The following is a 25,059-nucleotide window of genomic DNA, read 5'->3' as shown; positions in this document are numbered from 1 at the left end:
CACATGAGCGTCACTCACGGTTAATCATCTTGTAAAAACTTATTTGGCCGAGTACATCTCACAGCACCACATCACCTAGTAATGTGACGCAGGCCTAACTGATTTTAATAACTTATAACCACTATATCTCAATTAAATCGTATTCCGCCTTATGATAAACTGCATACTTGCAACTAACTTGTATGCCCAATCAGCCAGCAAGTATAAATATAAATAACTAGTCTGCCGTAGATCAGAACATTGAGTACAGAGCATGTCTCTTACGAATACACTCATGTTTAACGATTTGTTCCTAGCTATCTGTCCAAAATTCATATAATTATCACTCATGTATTTCAATTTTATTTTGATAACCATTCATGTGTATTAGTAGTATTACTAAATTCTATCACGGTCAAGTAAAAATGAGGTTGAGAAAATCTCCCCGTAACTAAATAAACCGTATCAAACCAACTAGAACACTAGTTGGAATTCTTCTTCACGGTATACTTTTGTTCCTTCAGTTAGCCTACTAATACAGATGCAATTGGAATTCAACTCATATGGACAGCTGACCCGTATAATCGTTATTTGATTTCATAATTTAAACCAAAACTAATACCAATATTAACATTTCTGCAATATTCATCACTTTAATATTTCTAAACACAAAATACTTACTACCTATACGTTAAGTTATTAACCAACGACTATTAGCACACATCGTTTTATTATTATCATTGTAATCCCATTTTTAATAGCTCAAATAATCTTCACCCAAATTTTCATTTCAACCGTTTTAAGCATAAAGGCGGAGAATTTAAAATTATTACATATATTTCCCGACCAGATGCTGCCGCCTTCTTTTTGATTTATCTTTCAGCTTACCAATACCCGGAGGATTCTTATTATCCTTGGTAACCTCCGGCGCGCGACGATCCCATCCAATTCGGTATCGAACCAACATCACGTTGATTCTGGTGGGAGAGTAGTGTAGTGGCATTGGACAATAGCCACACAATCCACAAAGCTGTGAACACGAGACTACTCAGAAAATAGATATTCAACATTTAACGCGGAGAAATACCCAACAATGGAGAAGGCGCGAACAATGAATTGAATGGACTGGAATTGGTCGAGTGGCATGGCTCGGCCATGCAGGCGTGGTCCATCTGAATATTACCTTATATCTTCTATTCATATTAAATATATTGTTCCTTCTCTAGCCTAACCTTGTTCTACATCATGTATTGGTAATTGATACGATACAGTGAGTTGGTGTAGTCGATGATGTGACTTCCACGTAAGATCTTATAGATTAGGCAGTTATATCATGACAAATCTACAATTTTAGGATTAGGTCTATTATTAGAGCAGTACTAATATCATAGTAGACGATAGTTCTACATAGTTACATTCTGATAGCTCTTTCGCAAGGTTTGTCCGGAAACGATTTCGACATTTAATGTATTTTCGAAAACTAAAAACTACTGAGGGAAGTGTTGTTCCATGTACAGTTAAACAGTAATGAAGTAAAAAACGTGTCTTTTCTGGTACATACACTACTGCCGTTGTATTGCTGTGTAGCAACAATAATAACTGTGTTTAACGTGGACATAAAAATTTGAAGCTGCAGCTGTTTGAAAGCGCACGTTACTCTATTGTTTTTGGAGGGGGAAATTCTGAACGGATATGGAGAGCCACGGGAAAGCAGTTGAATTCACGGCCATTTCGCTTATCATAGAAGACGCAGTTCACCGGTAATTCAAGTGCACTATAACAATTTACACTTCAGTGATAATTTCGACGAACTTAAACAGATAAAATGTTTTTAAAGCGATAAGACGAATAATACAAGAAGCTGAACACTTATTACGTACTTTAAGTACATCTCACTATAAGAATTTTGACTGCATGCTGTAACATAAAAATATTTTATACTACCGTTGGAACTGTCCATAATTATTAAGAAAACGAGTTAGATTTCGCTGTTAAGATAACTTAAAGGCGAAAATAACATTGTTTTTCCTCCAATGTCATCCTATTTTTGACAAATTCTAATTCGCTAAACTATTTTGTTCAACAATACAAGCAGTGAATAGGCAACATGTAAACTCAGAAGTTGTAAATAAATTCATTGATAAGTCATTCAACTGAATGCCTGAAATATTATGGAGGAAGCTTGACAAAATACTACTAAACTACTTTAAAAAGGTTTTGAGACACACAAGAACGACTTAGGAAATAGTACACGCCTAATACAACATAGTGCAATGCAGCTTGGAATATATCATCAAGTGTAAAACAATATTTGCAATGCAGCGCCCAAATATCATACATTTACAAGCATGATGATTAGGAATTTTCCTACAAAATCCCCAAGCACTAAACCAGAGTAATAGCATACGACACTTTGTCTTTGAATGATGAATGAATTCTGTATGTACACTCGGATAATTCCAGAATGATCTCCATTTTTCTAATCATATTAAGTCGGGAGATTCTGGTATGATTTACAGTCTTATAAATCATTACCCAGCACACTAACCGAAAAACGGGGTCGCTAGTCATTGTCAAAATAACATAGGAAGAAATTCTGTTCTTTCCTATATTTGGCTAATAACCCGTAAACATATCCCAAACACCTGAGAAGTTAGGCTCACTGAAATATTTTAGGAAGTTCATTAAACTCCAAGCCAGATAATTAAGTTACCACTTTCGACAACCTAGATAGTATGGGCACCCACTTTATGTGAAAGTTAAGGTTGTTAACGAAACATGCACAAACGATTCTATTTCATATGACAACGAAATCTTCGAACAATTAAACAGAATGCGACGACATTAAAAGCTCTCGCACTAGCTACATCTGCCTTCGTCCGTTTTCTGGAATGGTCAAACAATGATCCGTCATCTGAGAGTTTACTACACTTTTGTTCTCTCGGCCTTTACGTTTCTAACTGTTTTCTTCTATATTGTCCAAAATAAATCCCATTTCGTAAAAAGTATCAATTTATTTGATACTCCATGACTACTGTTATCATATATAACATTGATGTATTTGTAGTGGTACTAGATCTTGATCAAGCGATTCTAACAGCTGAGCATATGACTACTGAGGAGATTGACATGCAGTATGTAACGATTGGGGTCGGTGATAATGAACGCGAGATGGCAATTCTCGGTCATGCAGGCGTGATCGTTTACATAACTTATTGTCTTTCGTACCGAATATCTTACTCTCTATCCAGTCCAAATAAGTTCTTTAGATGTGTTACTGATTATTATCATGATAGGACTAGTCAAGTGTGGTGTTTGAACGAACTAATGACACTTTTGTACTTGTTGATTGCACGATTTCGAATTCCAAATACAATACATTCGTTTGTGCTTGTGTCTTCTTAATTCAATTGCGTTATTTCTTGGACTCTTAGTTCGTACTATAATTCAAATAAGTCGAAACATCATGCTGGCGTCGCGATGGAGCCTGCAATGGAAAAGTTGGATATTCATTCAACTTCGGAAGCTTTTGAGGATTATTTGGAAAGGTTTGAAATCTGGAGCATGACTAAGAAAGATGTTAAAGGTGATAAAATTGTGGCACATTTCCTGACATTCATTGGGAGAGAAGCGTACAGCTTATTAAAAACGTTGGCACATCCAGAAAAACCTATCTCACTACCTTATGCAACTCTTAAAGAGCTATTATTAAGTCATGTAAAATGCACCAGTTTTGAATGCCGTGAAAGGGTGAAGTTTCATAAGACGGTTCGTCAAAATGACCAAAAAGTTCGGTAATTCATCCTTGAATTGAAGAAACAAGCTGCCAAGTGTAATTTCGGTGATCAACCTCATGTGCAACTGAGAGATCGACTAATTGCAGGAATTAACATACCGAGTTTGGAAAGAGAGCTGTTAAAAATGCCAAACTGTTCCTTTCAATATGCTAGAACTCCGTGTATTAACTACGAAGCAGTGAATGAACTTGATATCCAGTCGATGAAGATTTCCAATATTTGCTTAGTCGTCATGATGAACTACAATCTCAGGGTCAATCGAACTTGAGTTCATTTAACAGTGATTCCAATCCTCGTGTAAATATGAAAGGTGTTTCAACAAGGAATTACAAAGCAAATCACAAATTTGAGATGAAGTTTGTTAAGTGTTTATCATGTGGAAAGTTTCATTCACGTACTTCATGTGCATTTCGTAATGCTAAATGTTTTAAATGTGTTAAGATAGGACACATTCAGTCAGTATGCAAAGCCACTGTCCATTTTGCTTCAAGTAGTACTTAATCTTGTGACTTAAATCTCAATAATTCGGATGTTTCTAGTGATCATTTATCTTTGTCTGCTACTTCGGAAGGTAATGCTCATATTCAAAAGCGACTATATACACCGCTTGGTTCATTTCATGACTTTGTTCTGAACACAGGCAGTATAGAGCCCATTATTTCATTCAAGAACTTGAAAGCTTTAGATCCTAACGTTGTGATACGACCCACTGAAGTATCAATACTGGGGATTACTGGACACAGACTGCCCATACGACGATGTTGTGAATCGCTAATAAGAGACGATAATTCTTCATACATACCTTGTGAATTTTTAGTTAGCGAAACAGGACTGTCAATATTAGGTTTAAAGAATTTGAAAAGGCCTGAAGTGGAGTTGTCCTTCCTAGTCTCTAAAGAAAATTCTGATACCTTACTTAAAGATTTGATAGCTATGTGTGCTAAGTGCAGTGGAGGTGTGAAAATTAAGCATATAAAACTTCAAGTACAGGGTGATCCAGTCGTTCTTAAAAGACGAATAATTTCTTATGGTCTTCGAGAAGCAGTACATAAGACATTAAACGATTTGTGTGTGAAAGGCATAATTGAACCAATTCAGTCTTCAGCATGGGGTACTCCTATCGTTACGCCACTGAAGTCGGACGGCAAGACCCCTAGAATTTGCGGTGACTATAGATTAACTCTGAACTCCCGTTTGTTGAAGCAAACGTGCACGACGGTAGAAGCTGAAGATATTCTAAATCGACTTCATGGTTCTAAAGTGTTCTCGAAAGTCGACCTAAAAGATGCTTATCTTCAAATTCCTTTGGATCAATCTTCGTCTATTTTGACGACAATTAACACTCCTTTTGGTCTGTTCAGATACAATTTCCTTCCATTTGGTCTAGGTTGTTCTCCAGCCATATTTCAGGAAGTTATGAATAAAGTAGTTAGTGGTCTTGAAGGTGTTGAAGTTTATCAAGATGATCTCATTGTTCATGGTTTTAATAACAAGGTAGTTCATGACCAGAGACTTATTGCTCTATTGCGTCGTTTAACTGAGAAGAATATTACAGTGAATCCAAATAAGTGTTTATTTTTGTATCTAGTTTTGAATGCCTTGGATATCTAGTTGATGGTAATGGTTTTAGACCAGATATGAAACGACTAGCTTCACTGACAAATGAACCGTCTCCAAAAAATCTTACGGAACTACGTTCACTAGTGGGTGCTCTTCAATACTATTCTCGTTTTATTCCTAAGTTTTCTTGTCGTGCAAATTGTTTATTAAATATTTTGACATCCGATTCATTCAAATGGAGTGAGGAACAAGAGTTATGCTTACGAAGTCTACTGAAGTTTCTTCAAAGTGGTGCTGTTCTTCGAATCTACTCCCCTAGTGCACATTCTGTGCTTACTACTGATGCATGACCTGTGGGTATTGACGCAGTTTTGGAGCAGGAAGGTAGACCAGTTATTTGTGTTTCACGCAAACTTACTGTTACTGAACAAGGTTATTCACAGACTCAGCGAGAAGCATTAGCTGTGTTTTGGGCTGTTAAAAGACTTCACAAATATTTATTCGGAAAGAAATTCACTATCGTTACCGATCATGAAGCTTTAAAGTTTATTTATCATCTTGAAAAATTCTTAGCACGTTCCTCAGCTGCAATGGTTTAGCGATGGAGTATTACTTTGAGTGCATATGACTATACGGTTCAGCACAGAAGTGTCAAACAAATTCAACATGTTGACTACATTTCTCGACAATCATTACAAGATAGACCTGTTAACACTTCAGACTGTTTGTTAGTGCAACCTTTAACAGTGAAACTTTCAGATCTCATGAGAGAAACTCGCAGATATTTTGGATGTATACTCAGTGCTATAAGGAAAGGCTGGAATGCTAATTTGAAACGTAGATTTCCTATCTATTTTTCGAGGCGGGATGAACTATCTACTACTCCTGATGGTATTCTGTGTTTAAATGATCGTGTTGTCATTCCTCCTTCATTGCGTAAATCTGTTCTTGAAGATCTTCATAGTGGTCATTCATGTGTTGAGAAAATGAAGTCCTTGGCAAGGCTCACATGTTGGTGGCCACAGATAAATGCAGATATATGTCGTACGGGAAACAATTGTGAGAAATGTCATCACTTGAAAAATCATCCTTGGAAATGGACGCCATGGCCAGTATCGTCTGAGGCCTGGAAGAGAATTCATGCTGACTATTGTGGCCCGTTTCTTGGCAAATACTATGCACTAGTAGTTATTTATTCTTTTTCAAAGTGACCTGAAGTTTTCTTCACTTCACCAAATTCTGATCTCACAATCCAAGCACTAAGAAAGTTGTCTGGTCGAGAAGGGGTTCACATGGTGTTAGTGACCGATAATGGCTCTCATTTTGCTGCAGATGCAGTCACTACCTGGTTGAATGGTATAGGGTGCAAAAACCTGTTTACTGCTCCCAGACATCCTTGTTCTAATGGTCAGGTTGAAAATTTTGTCAGGACATTGAAAACTGCTATTGATTCTATTGCCTCCTCAACACTCAATGAGCTGGAGAGGGAAGTAGATACCTTCCTACTGCAATATAGAAATGCCAGACATTCTGCGACGAAAGAGACTCCATCAAATCTATTAAAAGGAAGAATTCTTCGGTCGAATATGAGATGTTTGGAGTCTGCGAAAGTTATATATTACCGTGGAAATGATCTTCAACCATCTACGGGTATTGTTCTGAAGAATTTCGGAAAATCGATGGTGCGAATTCTAGACTTCGATCACTTAAGTACACACAGTTGACATGTTGATGAAATACAATTTAAGGAACCAGGTGAGTCAGTTCCAATTTTGGTTGTTAGTTCTAATGCTAATGAGCACATTCTAGATAATACAGAATCCTTATCCAATACAATGTCGGACAGACTCAGGATGAATTTGAGAAGAAGACGTACAATTGATTACAAACACCTGGACTCCAATTTAAGCTGTGGCGGATGTGGTGTTTGAACGAACTAATGACACTTTTGTACTTGTTGATTGCACGATTTCGAATTCCAAATACAATACATCCGTTTGTGCTTGTGTCTTCCTAATTCAATTGCGTTATTTCTTGAACTCTTAGTTCGTGCTATAATTCAAATAATTCGAAACATTATATCAAGGTAGAGAATGTTGTGACTTCTACCAAAGATCTTAAAGACTAGTTAGTCAACAAGACAAATCTACCATTTCTGAATAAGGTCAATCCGTATAGTAGTACAGATAAATGTAACGATGCCGAAGAAGACCATAGTTCTGCGTTTTTAAGTTTTTCAATTCATACGCTATGTAAGATCTATTTTGAATGCTTTGTGTGTTTGTGAAAATCCCTCCATGTATATACTTGCACTTTGTTCCTATTGATCCTCTTAGTTGTACATTGTTAACTTTTTGGCTACATTTGAATTGTTAATATTTGTATTTTATCATAGTTTTCGTTTCTACTACACCTTCACTAATTCCACGTGTTTCTTCCCGAACTGCACTTATGTTGTTTTACTTTATGCTAAGTCTGGGCGGCAGCCATTGTGGTTTGTCCTTGCTTTTGATTGCTTGACCTGTGTTGACTGGAATTGTGCATTTTTGTTGTGAATTGAAGCACTCTTTCAGAATTGAAAACACTCTGTGTTATAGAGCGACCAATTATTACCTTTTGAACGAATCTGTACGTGATCTATCCAGATAGGATAGAATAACATTAATTTGTGGTGATTGGTAATTTCCTTGCATCCTTTATCAACTTTCTTATTTGTTGTGGTTTAGATTTGATCAATTGAACAATTATTGGTTGGATAGCTGAGTGGTAATGATGTACACTTAAATTTATGATAAATTATAGAACCGTCATCTTACCCAATTACTTGTTTTGGTTTCAATCGGGCGAGGGCGCGTATCTAACTCATCCTGACAGCTGTCCTTCACTCCAAACCGTAGTTTGGATCTTACGCGCTATATTTTACTTATTGGTCTTGCACTTACAATCCGTCGTTATAAATGCATCTAAGCTCGTTTTTGGATATCGTCTTGGCTTCGTTCAAATATACAGAGAACCTGTTGAACGAATTGCAGATAATACGTAGATATCGTTGAACCCTTGTATATATAACTTGTGGTGGAACGCTTTCATGAATAAATTACCCATGGACAATAATCATATTAGTTAAACTAAACGAAATTCAGTTCTATGCTTTAAAAATGAGAAAGACAACTATTCGTCCTCTGTTAGATCACTTTTGTTTGCTCTGACTGATTAAGTAAAACCTTTGAATGAAACTTGAACAGAACAGTAAAAGAACCATTGTATTATGCTGAGACACATATGAGACAAATTGTAGTTCGATTGCAGAGTGAGTAAGCTTAAGTAGATATCTTAGAAGATGCCCAGAAGAGTTTAACATAATACAAGTTATTAGGCGGTCACCTTTGAGACGGCTGTAGTCTAACGAGTAAAGATTCAGTGATTTGAACTGCTCCTCCTTACACGCAGACTAACGAAAACTACCATAGAACTGGCCACCCAAATCACCCCCTGAAGCCTAAAACCATAAATAAGAATGGTAATAATAGGTTTCTCACTCCACACTACCTACATTCCCCAGGATTGCAACTGTAATTACTCTCAGAAAGAAAACTTCTCACACCCTTTAGTACCGACCCATCACATAACAACGGCTCCCATGTATAACAACAGTCGCAACTCCTCCCAGTTACGCGTAGCAGACCCCTCTCACGCCAACTTAAATAGCCATAACAGGGGCTACAAGTCTAACCATCAAGACTATTTTGTAAATAACCATACACTTCACAGTAGGCCTGTACAAGATTTTTCTGGAGTAAGACCCCTAGTGACACCTCTGTTGAAGCATATAGCCCAGGTTATTTCAAACCACATGCAAACCATAAATTTGTTTCCTCTGTACAGTTTTCATCAGAGAGTACTCCCACCCTTTCCTCCTGGGTAAACTCCCCAATCAACTTCACTAGCTCATTTGATACATCTCCCACTAAGTCTAGCTATCAAAATACCGAGCTAATGAAGAACATCCAATCCCACACATCAAACTCATCTCACACCCGCGAGGGTTACGACGATTTTATCCGAGATACCCTCACCCATTTTAACTTAGTAGACCACTTGTTTAATATATGTCTTATCAACGCTCGATCGATCTGCAACAAAAAGACGGATTTAGCCCTGTTTGTATCCATATATCAACCGTCACTTATTATGATATCTGAAGCATGGACTGACAGTAATATTTCCGACTAAAGCATATCTCTTGATAACTATTTTCTATATAGAAGCGACAGATTGAATGGACGAGGCGGAGGATGCCTTATTTACGCTCACTCTAGCCTAAACTCACTGCTATGTGATATGCCTGTACTAAACAAACTGAAGGATTCGGTGTGGATTGTATTAAAGCCGTCGAATTCCGTTACCTTACTGCTCGGCTGTGTTTATCGTCAACCTAACGCATCAATAGATGAAATAGCAGTAGTATCGGAGGTATTCACACTAACATCATCCCTCTCATTCACAGGCAAGCTCATTTGTGGTGACTTCAATATGCCCGAAATTTCTTGGCTGCCAGTCAAAGCGTCGAGACGTTATGAATCATTTATTGAATGTCTAGAGCTTGGACAATGGACTCAGTATGTCGATAGCCCTACCAGACATCAAAACATCTTAGACTTAGTCTTTACCAGTGGCCTCATCCCCAATACTTTGTATATTGGAAAAAAGTTCCCAGGTAGTGATCACAACATTGTCATATGCAGCCTTAATGTAAAAACCACAACCGATAGAAGTAAAACCGTAACACTTCGTAGAAACTATCGCAAGGTTGATTGGAATAACTTCCACAATTACCTAAGAAGCACTGATTGGAGAACTTTCTTTACCTCAAACAATACCGACACATTAACCAATATATTTTATCACAACATCAAAAGTATCATCAACAACATCGCACCTTTAGAATACTGTAAACCTACGTTCTCCAAAGATCTTCATATACCGGTCAGTACAAGAAGACGTCTTCAAAGACATTGTACTCGATTCCGCAACTTAAATGACTTTTCCTCTTTAGTAACGATGACAGAAATACTTGTCCGAACAGAGGCAATGACTAAACAAAAAGCAGTAGCACAGGAAAAACGTGCAGTTGAACTTAATAATAACTCCTCTGCACTCACCATACTACTCCAAAATAAACTTAAACGCTCTGAATCGAGAGGGAGTATATTCATTAAAGACAAACAAGTATAGAAGATCCCAAACTTATCGCGGAATTATTTAGTGAACATTTTTGTTTCTCACTAACTAACGAAAAACCATTTAATGATTCAGAACCAATCCCAGTAACTCCCTGTGAAATTACTAATGTAGAATTCAGTGTACAAAATATCTCCAAAGCAATCAGTACATTGAAACACTCCTACACTGATGGACCAGATGGTATTCCATCTTGCATGCTAAAACGTGGAGGTGATGATATGTGTGTTTTGCTTCTCAAACTATTCGTGATATCACTCTCTTCAGCGTGTTACCCTACTGCCTGGAAAACTACACATATCATTCCCAAAATTAAAACAGGGCCTGAAGCAAACGTTGAAAATTACAGGCCTACAAACATAACTTCAGTGGTATCCAGAATGATGGAAAAAGTAGTTAAGGCGGCTGTAGTCCAACATCTACTAACTAATAATCTCATCTCGACCTCCCAGCATGGATTTCTTAGGTCCAGATCATGCGATACATGCCTAGTAGACTACCTGAATGATATAACTCTGAAACGAGACAGCGGACTCCTTGTATCAGTCCTATTTCTAGACTTTAAGAAAGCCTTTGATAAGGTCCCACACAAAGGGCTACTCGTAAAACTAAAGTCCTTCGGAATACACAACCCACTGTACTCATGGTTTGCTTCGTTCTTAACAGAACGTAAACAGATGGTAAAGTACAATGACTGTCTCTCGTCACCTAGACCAATCACAAGTGGAGTCATCCAGGGAAGCGTATTAGGTCCACTTTTGTTTCTTATGTATATAAACGATATATGTAACACCATAGAATTTGGGAAACCATACTTATATGCTGATGATCTCAAAATAGTATACAGCTATAAGCCTGAGGCACTAAGCGAAAGTATATCCCAGATCCAAAATGACCTCAATAACTTAACTATATGGAGTGAAAAATGGCAATTACCATTTAACCTCAACAAGTGCGGGATCATGCACTTTGGAAAGCATCCCTATAAACCGCGACTTCAATTAAATGAAAGTAGAGTCCAAACACTGGAATCAGTACACGATTTAGGAATTAATTACACAGGAAGCCTGAACTTTAAAGAACATGCCTCCTCTATTATTTCTAAACCTAGACGGCTAATTGGTTTTATAATGAAAAACTTTTTCACAACAGAGGGTAAACTTACTCTCCACAAAATATGTGTACGACCCTCCCTTGAATACTGCTATTTTGTCTTCTCTAATATGAATATCACAGACAAGATAAGAGTAGATGTTCAAAGACGTTTCACACGTCAACTACTAGGATGTAACTCGAGTCTCGATTACACAGACAGATGTAAGCATCTATCTTTAGAACCTTTATGGCACCGTAGGCTAAAAAACAATTTAATATTTCTCTACAAAGCGATATATGGGCTCTCCTTTCTAATAAAGTTCAATTTTGTGTCCTGGAACAGAATTCACAACTCGCCGTTTGAGACATCCCAGTTTATTAATATCCCTTTGGAGTTAGAGTAGAAAAACCATATTTCCAAATTCTAAATAAGGTCGATTTGAAATGCTGAAGATAAGGTGAAAAATTCTACTTTTGAACTCGCCGAAATGCGCTTGAACATTACCAGCGATAGATTTACTCTCAAGATGACATAGGTATTCGGAGTTTAACGACGCTTTAACCAGTAACACCTTCCACTATGAATCGTACCCATCAAGTGAAATCAAAAGACAGGAGCGAGAAGGTTGGAAAATATATTTGATAAGCTACCAATATATCGACGATGGTCTGATCTAATATGGTTAACGATTGCAGTGGTTGTTGAGCTCGGCGTTCCCACACGTGATCTGGTGCGGATGCACGACCGAGCGCCTTCAGCTAGGTGAGTCCATTGAAACTGATGTTGACGGCATCCAACATCGAAGAGTTACAGAGCTATTTATTTTGGGGACTTATTTACCGCTTCATCTCGAAATGCACTTTTCCACAGTTAGCGTCAAAGTCCAGGAATAGAATAGCAACATTCTTGGTTACTTTTCAAACTGATATAGCGCTAGAGGATGAAACCTTAGTCGTAGGTTCAATTTAGGTGGACTACATTACATTTTGACGCTTTGAGAGTACGTATTCAGTTTTCTGTCTGTTTTTAAACATAAGTAAGACACACCTAAATTCCTGACTTATCATCCAGGTTCAAATTGCTCCCCAATGATCAATATCATCAAGGAAAATTATTAATTTCACTTTAGGTTGATAATACGATCATTTCGTAAAATCAAACATAGTAGAGATAATACTATTGAACCCTGGAGGATCCCACTAGGATATTTCGTAGTCTGCGAAAAGGTGCAAATACAGTGAACTTTATGTTTCGACTATATAGATATGAATCGAACTATTATATTAATAGTGACATGATACACAAAGAAGTATAAAATATCGTCAAAATAAATAGTTGTGTATTTCTTCGACATTCACGCTGACCTCATTAGTTTTGCTGGATACTACGTAGTTGGATGCTTTCGGGCACGCATCACACTTTATCACAAATAGGTATCCTTATTACATATACCTTGCAACTGCTAGGCAGATTATATTGAACAGTTCTTGAGAACCCGCTAAATATATCTTTTTATTCCGTCATTTCTGAATGTCTGAGGCTACTTAAGCTTATTGATGAGACGTGTGTGAATAGCCCAATCAGGAGCTTTGAGCAATGGAGATGCATCACGCCAAGTCTCTCCTTGCCATAGAGAATAATTAAATATCTGTTTACAACAGTCAGTAGTGTAGGAATACACAAATCTGTTCTCTTTAAAGCCCGATGTTTTAATCAACTAACAAACGCCTGAAAACCGATACAACAGAAAGGGAGTAGTTTTTGTTTACAATTGTTTTGTTAATTTCGGAACGCTACCATTGTAGAGGAGGGTCGATAATAATGAAGTTACTCGTGGTTCATATACTTTCGCTCGGAGAGAGAGCAAATTACGCGAACATACACGATGTTTTTTAATCCGTTAACTCTATTATACTGCATTTAGAGATTTATATTTTACAATTACGTATCAATACACACCAAGCTTACTATAAGTTGTCATTTAATTAGCTGTTTTTGCCTATTTTAATATTCATACATTTACATGTTTAAATAACTAACCGTACTTTAACATAGGGCTCAAGGAAATCAGCTAGTAATAAGGTATTGGACATTGGGCGTCTCACCTTCCTTTACGGACTATTTTGAAAGTTAGATGACAAATCGCGGTCCAACTACTTGGTTTGATAGTATAGGTAACTTAAGAACTGAATGCCCTGCTAAGGAAAATAACCGACTTCGAAAAAATGTGAGGGTCTCAGCATGTCGTCGCCTCGAAGATTCACATAGTGAGTTCACGGTAGAGGACGTTCATTCAGACGGGGACTACAGAAATTCTGTCTCGCATCTTCTATCAATAAACTTTGGCCTTGACGAGAGGAATGAAGGTGAAGTTCGTGTGTTTTATGATTCATGCTCCACAACACTTCTTGGTTCAATGGCTTTAGAGGAGTGAATATAAACCACTACGTCTTCTTGGTAGATCCGGCTTCTGTGTGTATATTATGTTCAGATAAACCAACTATAATCCACACAGCCTACTTTTAGGAAACCTTTTTGATTATATTTGCTATAAATAACTTCGTTTGGTGGTTCACATATCACTTTGTATGTTTGTATTGCAAATATAGTTTATGGATGCTGATATTGCGGAAGCAATAGCTCAGATACACGTTAACTACCAAATTCCAGTACTATCTTGAGATAGATTTGATGGTTCAATACTGTGACATGTAATCATCCCACCATACATAAATACTCCATTTAAAAACAGAGGATCACGAACGTATATAAAAAGTAAGACCAGTTGTAAACCCAACCGTATTCAGTCCAACAAGAAAGCATGTTAGCGAGGCTTGATAAATCTTAATTACCGCTTTTCACATTTAAACAACAGATAATTCTTCACTTTTGTTTAAAGGGAGATCTTCAATAAGAAATTGTAATCGTTAGTGCAAAATATCATGTTTCACCTGTCAATGAAGCTAGAGTGTGTTTGCCATCAAATGAGTGAGCCGTGTTGTAACCAAAAGAAATGGGCACTAAATCCGATAAGCAAGAGATTTTGTGTGTGTTCCATTAAGGCTTTGCAGTGAAGCAAACAACTAAATTTCTGATTAGAGTAGTAACATGGGATGTCGTTTCATGCGGTTTTGCACAGACATAGATGGTTGGAAAACGAACTACTCCACGAGTACCTACACATATAGTTATAGGAATTGAAGAAAAAATAACGTAAATATACCAAAATAATATATGGATTTGTTGGTTATATGTTGTTGCTGTTCAGATTGGTATTAGCTTCTTTTTTCATAACCGGTAAGAGGCTAAGAATTTATAGCAACATTAGATGAATTTAGTCAAGACAAATAACAATGGCAAATTTATATTTGCGAAATACCCTTGTCAAGAATTTCAGGAGGTAGAGTCCACTGTAAAAAAAATTAAAGTAATAAACTCTCAGTTACCCTAAAGCAGTTCTTTAAGCGTTTAAAATCATTAAATTCCATTTTGTGAGTGATTTTAACAGTAATAACTTGTCGAAGCTGCTAACTAAACCCGTTACCTGTTCAGGGCCTGTAAACTCAAATAGTTTACAAAAGCTTGCAATAAAGACATTAGATATTGGTTTCGAACTTGACTTTATGGGCTATCCAGTTAGTAATTATGGCTTGATAACGAAGTCTACTGTGATAACCTATTTATGCAGTCACGAGATTATTTCCATTATCAAGTACATTTAACTTACGAAACTATTAATCTCAACCAAACTATAAAGCTTAGTAAATTTGTGTAACTGCTAATTGATGAAATATTAATTAAAAATCTATTCACTCATTCTCCCTATCCTGCCCCGACTTTACAAGGTCGCTTGCTCATAGGAAAATTTCCGGAGGGAATGAGAATCTGTACCAGCAAGAATTATTTTCAATTAGGAGACAAGTATACTACGCGGCCATTCGTTCTTTTCTGATTTACGGCTGCGAAATGTGGCCCTTAAGGGTAAATGATATTCGTAAGCTACTAGTATTTGATCACATATATCTCATAAATGTTGCTTGAGTCTGCTGAGATCATCGGGTAAGTAATGGCGAGGTTAGACGCAGGGTATTAGAGAATGATGGAAAATCAGTTGATGAGGTTATGAATCTTCATCGACTGAGATGGTTGGGCCACGTGTTACGTATGCCTGAACACCGATTGCCACGACGCGCAATGCTGACTAGTGTAAGGGACGGCTAGAAGAAAGTTAAGGGTGGCCAAACCAAAACGTGGCATCAGTGCTTAAAGTCGCTAACTTCTATTCTTGGCCGTGTTGGTAGATGCAGACTACTTGGTTTGGGTCGGCATGACTATCCTAATCAATGGTCGGAGACTCTGAGTGACATGGCTCAGAATTGATTACAGTGGCGTCGGTGTATACACTCTCTGTCTTCTCTTAAACTAAGAGACTAAAATTACTTTATATCTTTCTTTCTACCAACTGATTCTTTTTTCTGTACTATCTCCTTATAAGCGATCATTCTTTTATATATTACCACCAATCAAGTAACTACTTCTATGAATTCGGTGTTCATCCTTTTGTGCTAATGACGTATGACAACTTGGACAGATGCATATATATGTCTGGACCTACGTCACAGCTGACTGATGAGTCGGATATCTTTGGTTATTTTTTTCACTCAGTATGTAGAAATCAACTTTAAGCAGCAAGATTGGTGAAAAATGAGAATTCAATCAAATTCCAAATATCTGAACATTCTATTATTGAAGTTTAATTTATCTCTATTTTATATTATACTTGCTTATCTTTTAGTTACATTTAAATATTCATCGTTTTCCATGCATACCAGACGAAAGTAACTTTTTAGTTATATTAGTTACTGAAAAAATCTTTTTAAACATATTGGAGAACAGATAAAACATCTTTATATTTCATAAGTGCATAGATTACAAAAATAATTGTCAAGGACTTTCATAAGTTTAAAAATATGATCTCATCTGTAATGAAAACAAACACTGTCGAATTTAAGTCGAAACACTTACATGGGAAAAATTATACGAAATAAGAGCGTATTTGATTAGTTCAACAGTGAAACATATAGATAAATATATACAGATAAATTATGATTAAATATAAAATTACTTTTGTAATTTTATATCCATTACTGATGACAGCAGGAAATCGTCCATCAAAGCTTGTTGGACACCACAATCATCTAAACGTAATCGGATACGTCTTAAACGTGCTGGTGTACCCACTGTAGCTTTAACTGAGTAACGCGGACCAGTAAGTTGAATAAATCCACGAGAATCAAGAAGATCGCATACAGCGGAGAGTTCAGATTCATTTAAACTTGTAATTTGTTTTTTCTTACATATAAGAATGTACGTATCATAAAGTAGGCTAAACGATAATTCACGTAAACCTTTTTGTTTTCTTAACAGAAGACAGCTAGCCAGTAGAAGCTTATGGTGTAATGGCAGCTCAGAGCCATTAGTAGTAAATGTATTAACGCCAGTAAACGATTTAACAGGAAGAGGAGAATCAACCTGGTAAGAATGAAAAAAAGATTAACTCGAATTACCCTGAGATATAACACAAAGACAATACAGATGTTAGACAAAAAGGACAAATTCAGACGACTAAATATGAAAGTAATATTTATGTGAACTGATTAAACGATTTTAAGATCATATTTGGTCTATAAGTGCTACCTATTAATTAAAGCATTGCGTCTATATCTTTTGGATTGTATGATAAACAAACACATCTAATTACTAAATTACTCTAGCGCAAAGGAACTAATGAAAAGCGTTTATCTAAGTAGACTGAAACTGCTGGCAGTAGCTATGAACCTTTGTCTTTACTATTTTAGCCGGTATTGTTACAGATGACGGGAAAAGTAACGTCTGCTTTAAACTTCCTTTGCAATGAACCTCCATCCAGAAAACTTGGGAACTGTCTACAGTAAACATATAATATGATCCTGATAAGCAGATGTACTAACAAATTATAAGAAAACAGAATGTTTGATATGAGTTAATAAATACAAGGTGCTGCTAGTTTTATCCAAGCCGACCCCTAGTAAAACAAAAAATAAAGTGGCTGGACGTATCAACAAACAGAGCTACATCAATCCGGGTAGTGACCAACAAAATTCGGGTATAGATGTGGGTCGTAATGGAAATAGCGAACTATGTTTAACCGCTGCATGAAAAAAATCTAATGGTCACGTATAGGAATGAGAACTACACCGTTTCAAAACAAGGCGTAACCGATGATAGTAAGCAATAATTACATAATGTCGAATTTAAGACCCAATAGCGATATGATGATAGGCGATTTATTTTGCCCAAAACACTACCTAGCAAATATTACTGTATTACATTGCTTTATATCTGATAAACAAACGAGCAAGCTCTATCAACAGGTCGAAGTGTTCGGCGTCTTATTTCTAAAAAACATCTAAATGACTTAGTCTGTACTATATATCTCTATAGTTTGTTAACAGTCTCAAAATACACTTCCAACATTACTTACTACGAAACTACAGTACTCACCTGAGATTCCTTTAAAGCCCTACTTATATGCTGGATGGAAGGTGTAATGTGAGAATCAGTCGCCACCTTTTGAGGAATAAACGCGTCAGATATGTTTTTCATCCGAGCATCTTGATGGGCTAAATCAATCGCCCTGCGACATATATCTAGTGCAGTACGTGCATCCCCTGTAGAAGCAGCAATCTAAATTAAATATGCTGACAACATTAATACATGTTACTGGAAAGAAAAGTAAACTATAACCTAACACTATATTGCAATTTAAAAACAGTTGCTTTTCCCTAAGAGCAGTGATCAGTGTTCGAAGGGAATATTTCATATTAAATGTCACTGAACTCTTTAAGTAATGAGTTACTTATACAATAAGGTAAATCTATTACATATGTTCTTCAAAAATAGTTTTGTTTTAGGATATTTTACTACAAACTTCAATAGATTAATAAAAGCTACATAAGTAATAAAAAAACAACTAATAAATGATAATTTCTCTTAAGTAGTTACCACGCATGGAAGTAATTTATTTTTAATCAAGGTATTCAAAGCATGTACATACTTCCTGCTCAAATATATTCGGAATATTCCAGTGAGAATAAAAATCTTTCAAACGTCTTAACATCTATACTAGTAAAACTAACGTGTTAAATTGTGATACAGAAATATTGCTAACGATATGAAATGAGTACTCGAATATTGATAGGTGATATGGCACTTGAACTTGTAGGTTAGGTTATATATATAGCACTAAGCTGGTAGCTCACGAAATGTGTTTAACATTCTCGACATATGTAATCACCATTATTTTTTCTCTTGAATCTGTTAGTTTTAACCCTTATAATCCACAGCCATTTACTTATTTTAACACATGAATATTGATACAAAGGGGCACCGAATACAAATGCACCACACAAGTCACTTGATTTGTGTGTGGGCTGCGATACTGCCCGAGCGCCCAGACCGAAGCAGGTGGTTTTCTTAAGTGGCCACACCCGGAGCCTTCGACCTAAAGGTCTGGTCCACAAGGCAGTGGAGCGACGTCAAGAGATGACGTCCGATTGTAGCCGGCTACCAACAATTAGTTCATACGCCATTTGTTCTCTCAGGGTACTGGAGCCCATGTGCACCATTGGTTCGGAATCAGGGTTTTTCAACTCTTCTAGGTGGATCCGCCGCGAGAAGGCAACGAGTAGGACTTGCCTGGTAGTGGCTGTATATGCGTGGCCATGTGAAAGCATTTCGAGAGGGAGAACTGACTCTCCCCACCCCCGACCGTACGAGGACATTTGGGGGTGATCCAGAGTCATAGAGCTTTGTAATTCATTTTATACACTTCACAAAAGACAACTAGTTACACTGCTGAAATACGTCACCAATTTAGGAGCAAAACACAAAATGAGGAGTACTGTGCAGCCCAAAACTGATTGCCTTACACACTAACACGAGAAAAAAGAAACACTGGAAACCGAGACCTTGAGAAAAGCTTGGTCTCAGTACGACGATAACGACCAGTATCCACTCCTACCACAACTAAAATGTTCATATCTTGTAGAGACCAAATCAATACCGCACCACATATTTGGAATATAACAGTTGACTATTAGATTTAAATGGACCCTGATGTAACGTACGCATTTTAGCGTAACCTAGTGAAAACTTCACTCCTATTGATGATTACTTTATAGGAAAACTCACAAGGCTTGCGTAAATAGTAAATAATCTGAAATATTACAAATCAAATAGCTCACTTTTCTAGAACATAGTTGTATAGCAAGAGCTTCTATACATGGTCCACGACTTGATGATTTGGATAAATGAGCTTGGACAATTTCAGCAAGCTCAGATTGTGAATATGGTTGAAATATAATATGAATAGGTTTGTAAACTTTTGATTTCAAACGTGGCAGCAAACGTTCTGGTAAATCTAAGGCATTTGCTACTCCAATAACAATGGTGTGACAAGTAAGTTTTGATGGCCATTCGAAAATTCTAGATGGTAAGTGTAGTTATAAAACGCGGACGTTTCATTAATGATAACGGGGAAGTTGATAATTTACAAAATAGCCATAAAAATATATGAATTCGTGAGTCGTCCTGATTTTAAAAAATTTAATAGTATTATAAGACCTGGTTAAAAGGGTTTTAACTAGGATCGTTTTAGTGCCACCCTACACTTTTATTTGGGCACTGAATATACTACAAGTCTTACAATTAAAGTACGTTAAGACAATGAATCCACAAGAATAAAAGTATATACTTACAAGTTACGAATGAAATCTCTTAAACCAAATTTTCATTTTTTTTAAGTATGGAAAAAACTAATCAGATGAAACCTTCATTCAACAGAAGCAAGGTATAACACAGGACAAATATGGATTGGTTTAATGTGTGAAATGCGAAAACCAGCACGAAGGGAAAACAAAAGCGATGGGCTAAAATTAACAAACTGGTGCAACACTAGAATGAAAAAATAAAACCATGAAGCGGAATTCATGGATAGTCAAGAAATATAGGACAACAACGACTGAACAACTTCATATCGTCATGATGAATTAAGAATTACCGATAGATGATTGTGTCATCTGACTGATTATGGTGGGAACTAACTTTTATCTATTTAGATTAATATAAAGTTACTGCAATTAAAAATAGAACACTAACAAAATATTCTGAGAGTTACGGGAAATAAAACCACCTGTAGAGTAACTTCTGATTACGCGTAGATAACTGATCCACTTCATCTAAAACTAGGATAATGGTCTTTTTTTGTGGTTGTTGATTCAAAACGCATTCCAATGAATCAGCATCGCTAATAAAATTATTTTCCTTGCCATTGTGAGCTTCTAAAACAGTAGATATTCGTCCAAAAATATCTGCACATGACGTTAATTGCATACAATTAATCACAGCAGTATTACATCTGCCAAACGTTTTAAAATTTTGAACAACATTCAGAACAACTGCTGTTTTTCCAGTTCCTGGGGCCCCACTTACATAGAAACTAGCACTTTTCTTCGTGTCTATACAAGACTGAATCAGAGATGTCAAACGACTGATCTCATTTGCTCTTCCAACAATCAGTGGACTAGATTCCGCAACCTGAGTTGCAGAGTTGGCTGAGAAATTGACCTTACATTGTGTAATATGTGAATCAAATACCACAGGTGGATGGGTTTCTTTTTGATCGTCAAGGGAAGTATTCAATTTATCCGATATATTGCTTTGATCTCTTAAGTTAAAAGATTCACAACCGACAGATGTTACGTTTCTACAAGAATCAGGGGGACTCGGTCGTCTTCGCTGAGTGAGACGACTTCCTGGAGTTCCCGTTGAGCTGGAAGATACTGAGGGGATTGCAGAAAAAACTCTTTCATTTCGTTGTTTCCGAGGTATGACTTGCTCTGACTTATTTTCTCTGATACTAGATCTTAAGACACGACTCATTTGAATTGTCAAAAATATTCACCAGTTTAGATGTTAGCATGAAATGATATAGATCTGGTTGATAAGGAAGCTGAAAAAAAGATGAAAGATAAACTTATTGGTTTAAAACGTGGAAAATAAAATATCAAAATACATCAGAAAATTACGGCGTCCTTAATAAATTTAAAATGGCTTATTTATAAAAAGAAATGAAACAAAAAGACCAGAACAAATGATTTGTTATAGTTTAGTATATTATCTTGATGGCAAGACTACAGTTTATAGACGAACTAATCAGACTTAAAATAGGTCTTGGACTTTGGCGCGAAATTCATTCATCCATAGAGATGAATGGTGTTTTGAACCTACAGTTGATGTCGGTTCGTGAAAACTTTAACTCCAATTTCCCACATTAATTTGCAACCTTCATTTAACGCCAGTAAGAAGGTGGATGGTTTTAAGGCCACCTAAGCATCACTCAAAGGTAGTCCATGAATTATCGTCTGGCCGTCACAGTAACAGCTTTTACTTGAGCCTAATAAAAAAATAGAACATCTGAGAAAAATTACTAACCATTTCAACTCTTTGTTATACCAGCTTTAACTATTCAGTATGCTACTAAATATATTATCCGGGAATTTGTGGACAGTGAACTACAAACATAAAAGACCATTTCACAAACTAACCAATTTTTCACCACTTTCTCACAATACCTACGTCAGGAAATGTGGAAGCCACTAAGATAGTGGACTATGGAAGATTCTTATTAAGATAACACTACTCATTCACTGACGGTTTTTATTTTTTGAAAGCGTAACACTCCAATACTACATTGCAGTGCTGCTATCCCATATAGATCTTATACTGCAAGCCATAATAACGTAGAACCATCCTCACATTTCAAGCATTAAGATTTTCGGATTGAAATAGACTTACACAAATATATAGTGGATTGTGTTGAGTCTAGACTTTTGCACACTCATCCTCAAGAGAATAACAGATGTGGGCTGAAGATTTAAGAAGAAAATAAAATGCACTCACATTTAGTAATGAGCTAATCGATAACAATCAGTGGTAGCGAGCGACCAAAACAACTCGACAATCATGACCGGAAGTACCAGGATGAGATTTAAAGTCCATTACACATACAAAGTTGCGTCTTTGGTAGGTTTGAGTTTAACCTGAAGATACCTTGTGTGCAGGGGAAGTGCGAGGAGCAGTGGGCTCCAGATAATCTACCACTCAGTATACGCAAAGAATGCACTTAAACTTAATTAAGAAAACGAATGCAAGCAAACACAAGTAACACAAGCGTGAGATTAAGACAATATGATAATACAAACAAGAAGTTGATAGTGTCAACAAACTAACAAAACACGCGGCCTCAATCCAGAGTACAGGATTACATATTTCAAGCTTCAACTTCAAATTTATTTAGCAGATTTAGTGAATTGTTGGTTACTCGGTATATGCGTTTGAGTAGCTGATACGAACTAGTGGTTACGTAAAGGCGTGGTCCCTGTTACATTTCCTTCACAAGAAGAGGAAAAACAAATTGGTCAGTAAAAGATGTGATTGAAGTGTAGCACCTAGATTGATCCCATCTACTACCTATTGAACTAAAGTAACCTTCCAGCCTCCTTCAGAACAATTCAATAGGGTTGTGTTTTATCGAATATTTTTTGGATCAGCATCGCCCGTTGTTACGTAGACCCATGAGGATTTGGGGCACTCCGAGTCAGTGATCTTAGGAAGTCGTTGTGGGTACACAGAGTCACTAATAGAGCCTGTGTTTTTAGGTCTAATCCTTATATGCCTCAAGGATAGAGACAGTGAAGTTTGTGGATATGCCTTTCTAAAAAAATGGCTCAGATGTTATCCTAATCAAGTCAAATACTGTGCGATTATCATGATTATCATCGGAGAGTGAGACGATTACCGGTAAGCGGAAATAAGTTGGCCAGATCGACAATCAAAGCTCTTTAAGTTTACTCACATGGTAGAAAAGAATGTATATTTAATGGACAAGTTGTTATGGTAGATGACGTGCCGGTTCACAGACCAAAAAACCTGTAATGAACAGTGCCAAAAACTGGCCTAATCTTGCGGATTTATCATGGTCAGAGTTAATGGGCGGCGAAATCATATTCCTTGTTGGCTGTAAAGTGTCTGAAGCACATTTGATCCTAGACCGAAGATTACGTAGAAGAAAAGGTGCTTATCCTAGTAGTACACTGCTAAGGTGTGTTCTCTTTAGACCAGCAGGCTACAACAAGCATGATAAAAAGATTGTTAATGATTTTTCTCAAACTGACGATCCTGTAGAGAAGTTAAAGAGTATATAACCATGAGTTTGCTGACATCCATTCATCTTAAAAATCATTATTTTTGAATGATTTAAAGACAATTATAGTAGTAGATTACGACACTTATTTTGATGAAAGTCACTGGGTAGTTCATTTACCTTGGAAGATAGGAAGAAATGTGATTTCTGAGAGTTAAGCCTCAGCTAAACGAATATTAAAAAAATTGAGACGTCTACTTGTAGGCTGCAAAGACTTACATGAAAGCTACACCCGTTCCATGCGGTAGATTATTGAAAAACGGCGTGCTAACAGAGTTCCAGGTATGCAAATGTATACGAGCTACCAACCATGATGGTATTTGTCCCATCATGCTATGAATAACACTTAGAAACCAAGGAAAGTGAGAGTGACATTAAGTTATGTTGCTAAGGTGTCTGGTAAACCTTCAAACAACCATCTCTACCAAGGTCCAGATGCGACAGCAAATTTAGTTGGGTACCTCAGGGAACCGGTTGCCGCATCTGCGGATGCAGAAGAAATGTTTATGCTAGCAGATGCCTCAAAGGTCCACCACAGAGCACTACGTTTCCCCTAGTGGCAGAGGGTGGTCTGACAAATGAACCTATGGGATATCATGTCATCATACCCCTTTGGGGCAACATCTTCAACATTCTGCGCAAATTTTGAACTGGTATGGACATTTCAAAATATCCGTAAGGGCTATGACAGCAACATAGTGGGGTCGGTGCCGCATAACTTTTACCTGAACGATTTGTTAGTATCCTTTCCCAAAAATGAAGATGCGAAAACATTTGTGGTACGACTGAAACAATTGATAGTTGAAGAAAGTTCCAAGTTGAAACAGTGGGTAACTAATTGAGAATTGGTGATGTAAGCTGTTCTACAATCTGGTCGTGCAGAAACGGTAGTTGATATGCCTTTGAACCAAGGGTCCACTCACCAAACCCTTGGAATTGAGTGGGACATCACCCACGATATTTCTAATTTCCTGCTCGACCCGAGGAAAATCCTATGATCCGGAGAGGAATACGATCCGCCGCTTTATCTCTATTCGATGCACTGCGACAAATCGCTCAGATATATCTTCACGCTGAGCAAC

At 36.9% G+C, this 25,059-nt stretch overlaps 2 protein-coding genes across 2 annotated transcripts; one reads left to right on the top strand and one right to left on the bottom strand.

Moving 5' to 3' along the window:
- Positions 1-13,356: 13,356 nt before the first annotated feature.
- MS3_00006830 (uncharacterized protein) lies at positions 13,357-15,450 on the top strand. Its single transcript, XM_051215067.1, has one exon. It carries the CDS (start codon positions 13,808-13,810, stop codon positions 14,105-14,107), a length of 300 nt encoding a protein of 99 aa, XP_051068251.1. The 5' UTR covers positions 13,357-13,807; the 3' UTR covers positions 14,108-15,450.
- A 1,108-nt stretch (positions 15,451-16,558) lies between these two features.
- CDC6 (AAA ATPase) lies at positions 16,559-23,745 on the bottom strand. The gene is made up of 5 exons (XM_051215066.1): positions 22,675-23,745; positions 20,906-21,724; positions 19,959-20,199; positions 18,217-18,399; positions 16,559-17,205 (listed from the first exon to the last, which is right to left on the bottom strand). The coding sequence occupies exons 2-5, from the start codon at positions 21,652-21,654 to the stop codon at positions 16,795-16,797; spliced, it is 1,584 nt and encodes a 527-aa protein (XP_051068250.1). The 5' UTR covers positions 21,655-21,724; positions 22,675-23,745; the 3' UTR covers positions 16,559-16,794.
- Positions 23,746-25,059: the final 1,314 nt, after the last annotated feature.

The sequence above is a fragment of the Schistosoma haematobium genome, chromosome 2 (genome assembly GCF_000699445.3).
Source record: "Schistosoma haematobium chromosome 2, whole genome shotgun sequence".
Lineage (NCBI taxonomy): Eukaryota > Metazoa > Platyhelminthes > Trematoda > Strigeidida > Schistosomatidae > Schistosoma > Schistosoma haematobium.
The sequence above is the reverse complement of the archived record's forward strand: the minus strand, read 5'-3'. Positions and strand labels throughout refer to the sequence as shown.